The 12,154-nt window shown below is 39.4% G+C and overlaps 1 protein-coding gene across 1 annotated transcript in view; it reads right to left on the bottom strand.

Annotated features, from left to right (window-relative positions):
* Nucleotides 1–413: 413 nt before the first annotated feature.
* The window catches only part of ZNF407 (zinc finger protein 407), a 332,009-nt gene continuing 320,268 nt past the window's right edge, over nt 414–12,154 (bottom strand). Inside the window, exon 9 of the mRNA XM_065753095.1 lies at nt 414–2,899. Within this exon, the coding sequence (XP_065609167.1) occupies nt 1,548–2,899 (1,352 nt within the window). The 3' untranslated portion in view covers nt 414–1,547. The remainder of the gene's footprint in view (nt 2,900–12,154) is intronic.

Here is a 12,154-nt window from a genome sequence, read left to right as displayed (position 1 = left end):
TTATAGCTCCAGAATGGAGCGGCTTTTTTAAGCAGCTCAAACAGAAAACAGCCTTTCAACTGGTTCCCTCAAGAAGGAACTATTGTTTTGCCTCACCCCAACTTTCTTACAGTTGGCAATTTTAAGATATCAAACATGATAGGAAACCTGGTTATCTCCAGAGTCAGCACAGCATGTACCCTAACCACGTCCACGATATTAAGCATGCATGAGGCACACTACAAAAATTAGGCTCTTTTATCTGTACCTAGCTCGCTTGAGAAAGAAGAGGAAACATACAGACCTAACAGATAGCATTCGTTTGCTCCTGCTGAATGAATGCCACTTCTGCTTACTGCTTCATATTAAAAATCATCATGCTCCATTCGAATGCTAACATTTTATTTGAAAGACAAAAAACAGAACAAAACAAAACAAAAAGCAAAAATCTCGCCAGTTTATATTTGACAATTTTGGTGTTTGTATTTTTTTTTTTAAAAGAAACAAAAGCAGTTGTATTGTGAAAGCAATCTTTTCAACACGAACTTGCATCGAACAATTGCAATATATCCACCACAAAATAATTGACATTCCGGACTATGCAAGAAATACAAGGTCACCTTATTTTTTTTTTTCTTTTTTTTTTCCCCTTTTTTTTACTTGTTAATGTCAACGTCAGAATTTCCTTTAAAAACCCCCAGAACGATTCAAAAGTAGCTCACAAAATGAACTGAGAAATGGTATTTATATGAAGCACTATTTATAAGAACAGCAAAACATTGACAGTGAGAATATTTTTTCAAAAGCTGCACATTTCTTATGTAGGACTCGCATCTAAATTTAAGTGGAAGATAGAGGCATCAAATGCTTGTTTTCCTAACATGTATAATCTACAATTTTCTGAAATGTTGCATTTTGAGCTCCTTCTTAGGAAAAGTCCTACACGATACCAGGAAAGAGCAAGCTACTATTGATGCAGAAAATACTTATTTTGATGACATATTTTTCAGCAGGGATGTTTGAAGGTCGCATTCTAGAAACAGAATGTCACCTGTTCTTCTCCAAAATAAGGAAGGGCACCAGCTTCAGTATGTAAGCTTACTTGATCCCCTTGTTCTTGTAACGATGCACTTTTTGGTATTTTTTGCTTATTTACCTTTATAAAATGTACACACGTGAAAATACTTTACTCCTATAATTATGTTAGGCAAAAAAAGGACAGAAGGCAGGGACATTCCCTGAGATAAAAAAAAAAGCTTGAAAAACAAACCAAAGCGGTGAACAGAACAATATCTATTTGTGAGGGAAGGGGGTGTATTTCTATCCTTTTCCGTGTCCTAGTATGTTTGCTTTAAAATAATCCTGTATCACAATTCTCAGAGCTATTGTGACGAGATTGGACTATACTTCTCAGTGAACTCCTCCTAGTTGCTGACCTTTGCCTCCCACAGGGTGTGCATTTGTTACCTGCCTAGGAAGATACCGCGTGCAGAAGGTTTTACAGAAGAAGTTCCAGGATCCGGTTGTTTCCAGCTTTGTCCCGCATCAAGCCCAGGAGATAAGGCTCTTCATGCTTCTTGTACTTCATTATCATCTCTTTGGCCCTCAATGACTTGTGAGCCACCCTCTGTATAAATGACCATGCTTGTTAGCTGTTCTCCTGCTCTATCAGGGGATTCAGGTTTCATAACAGTACCGGCCTGTAAAATCTCCTGAGACCCAGCCGCCTCTATCACAGCGTGCGAGTACACGCCAGGCTCACTCTGCACGTCTGGTTGCAATTCTGTGACAATGTAGTGGGTTGCACCTTCTGAGAAGTTGCCATCAGAACCTTGAACCATGGCTTGAGCTATTTCCTCTGTGACAATGATCTGTGATATCTCCCCATCCGAATCAACTAAATCCATGTGTTCGCTTTGGACGCTGAGTGCATGGCTACCAGCTTCCTGCATAATTATCTGAGAGCCTTCTCCAGCTACCATATGCACAGTCCCCTCCTCATTTACAATGACCTGAGTGACACCTTCTTTTATCAGCTGGTCGGCTGCAGCTGTATCGCATACAGCAAAATGTAATACTCCTTGGACCATTTTCTTGAAGGCAGCCTGAGCTCTCTCCTGAGATGCAATTATAGCCGATGGGTGCATGACCTGCGTCACTACTTCCATAGGTTTGGTATCTTCCTGAGTCTCTTGAACTTCATGGAACATTTGTATTTCTTGTCTCCCCGCATCACTGGGAACGCTGGGTACCTCTGGGTTTGGCATTTGCAAGAAATCTTTGTGACCAGACCTGCTTTTGTCAGACAGTCCAGACTTGTTTTCCACTTCACCCAGCTCTGTTACAGCACAAAGCAAGGCATCTAGTGCTGAAGAGGAGTCTGGAGGATGGACTGTAGTTTCAGAAGACTCCAAAACTTCTTGTTGCATGATCTGTTGCAGTACGGCACCACTGGAATCAGGAACTGCATCTACAGGAACAGCCTCCTCCATATCAGTTCCTGTTACTGAACCTTCAACCACTACCACCTGCGTTGCGCCATCTGCCAGCTGCTCAGTAAGTATCTGCCCTGGAACCATACTACTCACGTCTGAGCCGTTCTGATCCGTAGCTATGACCTGCCCATCCTCTGTAATATGAACTACCCTGGCCATCTGACCAGCCATTGCTAGAGTCTGAAGGGTTGCTGCTGCTGTTTCTTCCGCAGAGACATCAAACGCAAAGTCGCCATCGTATCCTTGAATGATAATAACTTGCTGAACTTGTTCAGGCGACGGTTGCTGTCTCCTGCTGCCTCGAAAGGCCTTCTCTTTAATGGGGGAAACCTCTCCCAGTGCTGCTGCAGTAAAAGGACTGGCAGTTTCCACAAAGGTTGCTCCTTGCCCCTTCAGTCGGCATTCATAAGACTTGGATACAATCCCTACAAGACAAAATATGCGGTTAACGTGGTATCATGGCAAATATCAGTTCATTACTCTAGCGATTTGTAGCCTAAATGAAAAAAAAAAATCCTTGACAATTTTTAGTTTGCACTGGCAGAAAACACAGATAAAATGAGCAAGCAAACAAAACCAATTTGCATGTTTTCCAAATAACATATTTACAGGTTGATGTAATTGCTGAGTTTAACAATGCTGCAGCTTATTAACAATTTAAATGTGTTTTTAAAATATGCTGTATATAAAAAAAAAAAAGCCCAGATAAATACAGTATACAGTTAAAAGCCATTAACACATCTTTTATGGAAGATCCTATTGGTGATACCTTGGTACTTCAGTAATGAATTTTAGGATCATACATTATGTTAAACATATCTGTGTGTGAAAAATTGTGGCTGATCTTCTTAAAACCCTGCTTTTGTTGGCGAGATAATTGCCATGCTGTCAGTTTGATGCCATTGTCTTCCCCTTCATTTCCCACCTAGCATCTCAAGATAGCAATAGCAAATGGCAGGATGGGATATGTGCCTAGGTTTGTGGTTAATCGGTACTGTTCCTTTGTAATAGCATAATGAATATATCGACTTTGTTTTTCTTTAATGCACGATCAAGGTGTGCCAGGGGAGGATGAGACTTGGTATAAGGAAGAATTTTTTCACAGTGAGGGTGGTCAAGCATTGGAACAGGCTGCCCAGGGAAGTCTTGGAGTCTCCATCTCTGGAGGTGTTCAAGAGATGTGTGGACATGGCACCAGGGGACATAGTTTACTGATGGGACTACTGATGAGACTCAGTAGATCAGGTTGATGTTTGGAATGGATCTTGAAGGTCTTTTTCAACCCAGATGAGTCTATGATTCTGTGGTCTTCTCTAACACACTACTGAATCAGTTCACTAACCTAAGGAAGTTAGTGGAGAAAACACTCAGTTGTGTTTTCTCACCCTAAGGAGGATACTCTGTACAATTACTGGCCAGAGAAACCTCAGTCACACTTCTTACTTATGGCTACATGAAATTAATTAATAGAAAAAAATACTGGCATCTCCACATCACAACAGCTTATTTTGCCACTGAGTCTGCTTTCTTTTTTGTCACTGAAGGTTTCCTCCTCAGTTCTCAACACTTACAATAAAGCTTTGGCAAAGCAAACGATGCCCATGGCTGTACCAAGTCTAGCCCACCATCCTCAAAGCACGGCTTCACATTACTCATTTGCTTGGATATAAGTTCACGCTTATGGGATGTGCTACACTGAGACTGAGTACTTGGCATCTTTGTGACCTCCAGAACCTTGATATGGTGACTATCGAGCTAATATTCCAAAATAACACTGGCACCTAAAACACTGGGCCCTTGCATCTATCTATCTATCTATCTATCTATCTATCTATCTATCTATCTATCTATCTATCTATCTATCTATCTATCTATCTATCTATCTATCCACCTATCCACCTATCCATCTTTCCACCTATCCATCTGTTCACCTACCCATCCATCTATTCATCTTTTTTCTATTACAAAGCTTCCGGTAGAGAACTACACTATGAAGCACGAGAAGCAATTTTGTTATGCTGAGAGGCTGCAAATCACTTTCAGAAGTCTCAGCTGACATTACACAACTTTCTCCATCTTAGTTTGCAAGGCAGGTTATCTTTGGAAAAGAAAATTAACAATTTAAACCATTAGAGTGTTTCTGAGTGATGCTGCATGATGTATCTGGCACATGCAATTGAAGTTCATTTTGTCAGGCATAAGCTGTAAGGAGGCTTACTGTGGTAGGGCTGGTTCTCATCCCCACTCTTCCTGTGCTCTCTGTAGGCACTGACATTCACGAGACCCCCCAAAGAGCAGAAAAATAGGAAGGGGAAATCAACATAAAATGACAATTATCTTAGCTCCTCCACATTTTATAATACAGTAGAAGTAATTAATTCTCTCAGGAATCTCGCTTTGTTGACGTGATAAAAGAGGAGCCTGGCAGTGATGTGGCACAAAATCAAAATAACTCTACAAATCACGCGTTTTCTACAGGATTTCAAAATCAAAATAACATGGCGATCATAATTTTCACATGCACACAGCAATATCATGACATCTTTCCCCTAAGATAATGATAATTTTTGTACAGGACACAGCACCACTGCACTGAGGAGAAGCTCTGGTCTGGGGAAGGGAAAGAAAAAGGAAATCCATCCTGTTTTCATCTCCAAAAATAATTGCTGTACCCGTGAATCTGTGCAACTCCGGCCTTTACCGTGCAATTGAATGGGAAGTCTCTTGGGTGAAGAGCTACCCAGTGAATCCCTCGCAGCGCTGATAATTATGCCACTCTGACTGCTTACTTAATCTATTTGAATCCAGAGGTGAGTTAAGCCACTTCCTGACCATTAAAGTAAACTGCATGGGTAAATACTGCTGTCACTAAGGGGTGTGATGAAGCTTAACTACACCAACATCTTAACCTCGGCTCGGTGCAACCCTAGCTATTCCATCACAGTTCATAAATGCGATTGCAGGTCCATCTTTTGATTCAGCAATTTAATAACTTCGAGTGCTGTCAGTACTGCTTTGAAAAATGGCTCCTATAAAATGTAACAGCCTCAATCAGACTGTAAAAGATTCACCCACTGAAGATTCTTCCATTTCAACTATAATGAATTAATGTTGAGCTATGTAGAAGTTCAAGTGTCATTTAAACTAATGTGAATCTACTGTAACTTTAAATTTTAACTGGACTATGACCAAGAATTTACTGGGAACATCAGCTTCAATTTTAGTGATTTTTCATGGTAAATACGAACTGCAGATTTTACTGGTTTTCTTTTGTTTTATCCGTGAAAAGCCAAGCAGGGATGATATTTAGAAAACAACGTATTTTGAGGCTTAGCTGCTATTTTAACTTTGGAACAGTGCATTTCTATAATGGAGCACAGCTATCCAGCACATTTGTATGAGTTTTTATGCATTTAAGGAGTATGTCACATTATTGGACTGTGTGTAGCAACAAATCATGTTGTCCTAGTAAATTCAGCCTGCCTCTCACCCCCCCCCTTACAAGCTGGAAAAGAGAAGGGCTAAGTGTTGGCTGACATGGCAAACATAAGCTGCAATACAAGCCCGCATTAATATTAGGAAAACTGGACTTGTTGCTGATTGCATGTCACTGCAAATTAAGAGGATACACAAATAGGCATTAAAATGACAAAATATAATGATACGAGAGCTCATATTCAGACAATTTGTAAAGAGGTGTTTCATATCTAGGGGTGCAATGATCACAGAATTGGTTTCTTTCCAAGAAGTCTGTCATTTCAGTGGGGCCATTATTTATCAGTTGGAGTCCTGAGCGACTGTTAGTTTTTTGTTTGAAAATGTCAGGATTTTTTAGACCTTAAATCCATATTCACAGGTTATTTTAATTCTCAGAGACCACAAAGTCCCAAAATAGGGCTAAAAGAAATGCTTTGATGTTTAATGTGCTTCTGGGAAACTACAAATAGGGTTTAGTACCTTCTCCCCTCTCTTTTCCTCAGCACCTGACTTCCTTTTGTGTGTCTGTTTTATTCTTTTGTTACTGTCATCATTTGTTCCCCACGGAATAAATACCTTATTCTTTTGTTAAGCTTACATTTAATTAAAATGTACAGGATTTGTGCAGTAAACTCGAATGAAACAAATAAAACAAGGGCCCCCTCTCTTGAAGGCATACGTTGTGAATGAAAAATGTCATTACAGACTAAAAAATTTTGCAGTAAACAGGGCCTACAGAGAGAAGTTTCCCCCGTAATGACATCCATAAAATACACAAATGGCACTTTTAGTACCATCCTGAATATGGCATTTTCTGTGCTCTACACACAATCTAAATGGTTTGATCATAGAGCATAATACTCCATTGGGTTTATAGAACAATCAATGTTCCATAAAATGATGTATTTATCCAATAGTAGGCTCAGCAGTTACTGGTGTATGACATTGTAGGACACTGGCTTTGTACTGTTCAGCAGCACACATGCTGGCTGTAAAACTTATCTAACACTACTTCAACAACTTCATCTCATCTGTGTCAAGTAATTTGTTGAAGCCTCAGCCTGGTTTAAAAAAACTTGTAATAAAAATTCATAGGATTTTCAGGAGAATGAAAGCTGATGACAATAGCGGGGTCACATTGTGGCGCCACGCGAGGGGTCGGGGGTCAGCTGCAGTTCTAAAACAGAAAGTAGATTTCATGCATCGTGTAGCAGATAAAGACGGCATTAAGGAGGCTTGTCTCAGAAAGAAATGCCTAATGCCTTAGGAAAGTCTCTGCCAATATTATATGTAAAGCACCACTTTGCTCTCCGCCAGCTGCCTCCTCAGAATTTTAAACCTTGCCCCAAAGTTGTGGCAGCGGCCGTGCGCGGTGAGACCGGGCAGAGGATCTCCTTCCCGAGGAGCACCTCCAGGACAAAGCAGTAAGTCAGAAATGAAATAATGTATTACGACAAAGGAAATGACCTGCATTTACACAGTCAGCTTACAACAGCTCTTGTTCCTTTCCTGAGAGAGTTCCAGGTGACCTGATTTATAGCGTCCTATTCTGCAACGCCTAATTTTTCTTACTTTTGGTGATTAGATGTGTAATTCATTGACACCTACAAATATTTGGTATCTATTAAAATGCTATGGATATTAAATAATGGGAATGCAAAATAACATCTTTTTGTTCAGCTACATACCAACCCTCCTACAATTACAACACATAGAAAATTCAGCGTACGTTGGCCATCATTTAAAAATGAGCAACTGGCTTTTTTTATTTTAGAAGTTATTGCCTCTGTGACAATAAAATATTTTGACTGGTATGTTAAGCTCACCATTCAAGTTCATAAAGGAGTAATTTAGGCCTTGATCCTGCTGGAAATCTGATCAAGCTCCAAATTTCTGCATTCTTTTCTTTCCTTTTCTTTTTTCTTTTTGTAACAATCTCTAATTAATGAAGTGCAGTGTAAGAACTGTAGCATGAAGGCTTTGGGATTTTCCTGATTTTCAGAAGCCATAAAAATAAACTGTATTTTTCAGATCCCTGCTCCTTACACATAGTCAAATCTATTCTTTTTCTTTTTTCTTTTTTTTTTTTCTTTTTTTTTATGTACAAGCTATACAGGGGCCAGCGTTTTCAAAACCAGCTAGTTAAGCTACTAAATGAAAGAGGTTGTGAAGGCTCATTCATATCTTCTACTGAGGAAAGAAAATAGGATGGGTCAAACCAAGAAGTGAAATAAATCAGCAAGCCAAAAGGGCTCTGTCAGAACTATTATGTCCACAAAGGCAATGTATATTTGTAAAGAAGTACAAATAAGTATACCTATAGGGAATTTAACCAGCTCCCTAAGAGACGTTAAAAAATCCACCACTGACAGAAGGTACATAAATGGTAATAAGAGAGAGATACTAACATAGTGATTTTTTCTTTTCAGAATATCATTACTGTAAAAAGAAAATTAAAAAACGCAACCAATTCCCAAATACCACAAATAGTTCATTTTATACTTAAAAAACCAGAAATGTCATGTTCGATGCTAAAACTCAGAACGTCCTTGGCTTCTAGCTTTGTCCTTTATCCACCAGCACGTTTAGAAACTTCAAGGTCTTCTAAGAATTGCTTGTACAAAGGATGAAGTTTTAACCTTTCAGGTATCTTAAACAAAGCAGCAGATGTCCTTTTAGCTTCTTAAAATGTAAAAGGAAACAATTTTGTGTTTTTCTTTTGATAACCAGACTCAAAGTTCCTGCTTGTTATTTTTGCATCCCGTACCTTAGAGGACTATGTCAACAGCAACAACAAATAAATAAAACAAGAAATAGCCACCAAAATAAATAGCTAAGCCATTCAGTTATGATGCTTAGACAGTCGGTTCGGTTTGGTTTAGTTCCCCTCCAGTGTCCAATTAACCTTTGGGAAAAGGCCTTCTCTGTGAAAAAATTCAGTTTCTCTTTCCTCGTGCTCAAGGTCAAAAATGAACACTGTAGAGCCCAGTGTCACAGAAACTAGGCAAATAGAACTGGACGTATTGTCACTTCCACTGATGATGGCAAACAGGTACAGTGTTGATGCACAGAGCTTACGACTGCCTGGTGTGCTCACAGTCAGATTTTCTTATAGACTACTATTCCTCTTCATCCACTTGCCACCACGAAGGCTTTTTCTTTTCCGGCCCAACTTGTAAGTAAGCAAAAGCCTAACTGAGGTATATGCAGCAATTACCTATACAGACGAGTAGCATTAGGAATGTATTTGGAGTATTTTAGCTAGCTTTTCCAATGCAATTTAGCAGCTGGAGATGAGGATGACCAGCTTGGACATTTCTTCGCAGACCAGCTTCAAAGGCTGCTCTGGCCCTCAGTTTGGGAACTACTGACACTGATGCTACACAAATGGACTTTTTCTGCTTTAACTCCTGCAGAGCAATGGGAAAGTGCATTTTTAGGACTTCTAAACCAGTCCAGACTTCAAGAGATGCCAGTTGCGTGTGGTCAGACTGCAGAATTCTGTTTCCAGGGCAGACAGGGTGTATAAGATAATGCAAAAAAATAATAATAATGGGAATGCTAATATGAGTAAATTAGAAAAAAAAGAAAAAGAAGAAAAACAAACCACAGACCTGATCATAAGACAAATGATCTAAATTTTTAAAATAAGTATAATCTCAGACAGTAACTATTTTGTTAAAAAAAAAAAAAGCTCAAACTACTTTCTGTCATTATTATTGTAGCAAGAGTTTCTGTTTTTCAAGAATATATACATTTAGATCTGGTCTCATAAACATTTATTTATCACGAGTACTGCTTACTGCCATAGTTAGCCTCAATAGTCTCAAAGGGACTAAACGTGGTAGCTTGCATTATGCATTGTGTTTGCATAATCAGGCCCTTGGGATTAACAATTCTGAAATTGGCCAGCCTTTCCCAACGTTTGATGTGGATACAGGCACTAAGGAGAACAGACACTTGTAAGGGACACCTAAAATAAAACATCATGTTATGAAATGATCAAGCAGAAATTATATTCCCCTGCATACTGATCAAATATGAGTATCGTGATTTCCTTTATTTATTTATTCTGATTGATGCAGCCATTCAGTAAAAAGGAGCACCTGTTCTTTGCTTGAGGGCATGTCTCAACCCATTTGAAAAGCATGGCAGCTTTTAGGCAGAATGTTTGGCAATAACTAGAACTAGTAAGTTTCTTTAGTTATTTTTGTTAGTTAAAACAACAGAGATGCCATTTGCTACGTGATAGTCATATCTGCATTTCATTTATCAATTCAACTACATTACGCTGTATATTCATATCTTTCCAGAGTAAATTACGGGAAATAACCATTTGTCTTCATTGTAGACACTTTTGTATGTATAGTAGAAAACAAACCTCTATTCAATAACTGCACAGAGGTACCATTAAAATCAAATTTACAGTAAACAGAACCTGCAGCTGGGGTAAAACACTAACTGTTAGTATTTTAATTATCAGCAAAGCTTTCGGAGGTCTAACATCTGCTCATAGCCAAATGACAGCAGCTGCTCGTTTAAAACAATGTGAATTTCTTCTATAAATATTAAAATGAATTGTATGTTTTGTGTTCATGGTAGCTATATTCCTATTGAGCTGTTTGAGTATACAGGGCATTCTGAACTTCTTTCTTGTGGCAAGTTCATAAAGGGCTGACCTCTTCAAAAGAATGAGAGGCAAAGACAGCAAAATTTCTTGAGTCTGTAAATTGAAAATGTTTAAGAGACAGTACTAGAGGTCACCCTCTGCCAAGACGTTGCTAGTAAATGCTAACAAAACATCAGCAGTAAGTTCTGATCATTGTGCATTGTAGTAACTTCAAGGACAAGACTTCTCAGGATGCAGGGTGTCAAGAAGTCTGCAGGATGGGTTATCAGAAAAGCCAGCCACTGAATAAATAGAAGCAATTAATGCAGAAAAATTACCAGAACAAAAATGCCCTATTTCAATATTCAAAGCATCGGAGGAGATAAACGTACTGTCTTTTATGGACTTCATCAAAATCATACCAGAATGAGCATTGATTCATATGATTAGGAGTAATAATCTGTCAAGAGGGAAGGAGCTATGCTAAGCCAATAGGAGATCAGTTAATTTTGAGAAGAAGAGAGAGCATCATAACTTAATATAGCAGGTTTGTTTTTTTTTTTTTTTCTGGACCCTGCCGTACAGTTTAATATCTCATCTGCTGGGAATATAGGAAAGGAACAGGAGAAGTAGCACATCTACCCAAGTGGTTGTGGTTGGTACAGTGAGAACACGTATTACAGTGTGTCAGAAAAAACAAAGGAAGTTGGAGTTTTAACTTATTTATTTGCTTTTATAGCATCAAATATAATTCTAGTGGCTAATAATATTTCTACATTTTTGCAATAGACCTAAAGCACTATGATTACTTAGTTTGAAAGCCAGAGGTCGTGCCACATCGAGGACAGGCTGAGAGAGCTGGGGCCGTTCAGCCTAGAGAAGAGAAGGCACTGAGGTGACCTGAGAGCGGCCTTTCAATATCTAAAGGGGAGCTACAGGAAAGAAGGGGACAGACTCTTTGGCAGGGTCTGTGGTGACAGAACAAAAGGAAGTGGCTTCAAGCTCAAAGAGGGTAGATTTAGGCTGGATACAAGGAAAAAGAATTTCACAGTGAGGGTGGTGAGACGCTGGAAGAGAGTGTCTGGAGATGTGGTTGATGCCCCATCCCTGGACACTTTCAAGGCAAGGCTCGATTAGGCCCTGGGCAACCTCATCTATCCACACATGCCCAAGGGAGTTGGATGAGGTGACCTTTAGATGTCCTTTCCAACTCTAAGGGTTCTATGATTCTAATATTTTCACATTTTGAAAGAAAAAGATGAGACGTTCAGCTTTACATGTATGCCCACGACACAGGATCAAACTCAGCTGCCTCAGACTAGTACATAGCATCAGACAAAGGTGGATTAATTGTATAGGTGGTTGATAGGTTTTGCCACCAGATTTCCCACCTCAGAATCAGTGTCAGTGCAGTGTGTCCCAATGCTAGTGAGAAGGAGTAAATGGCAGGCAGCCTTCCCTCTGCTGGCCCCATCTCTTCACCTGAGGTACAGGGAAGATCAAGGCTGAAAATGCCTGCAATGATGCTTGTTGGAAAAGATGTTGATTCTTCAGTTCAGAGTATCACAGAGTCAGCAGTAACTGTGGGATAATT

Source organism: Cyrtonyx montezumae, unplaced genomic scaffold (assembly GCF_038088225.1).
Source record: "Cyrtonyx montezumae isolate F1298 unplaced genomic scaffold, pur_monq_1.0 scaffold_8, whole genome shotgun sequence".
Classification (NCBI taxonomy): domain Eukaryota; kingdom Metazoa; phylum Chordata; class Aves; order Galliformes; family Odontophoridae; genus Cyrtonyx; species Cyrtonyx montezumae.
Note: the sequence above shows the minus strand (reverse complement) of the source record. Positions and strands in the feature narration are given on the sequence as shown.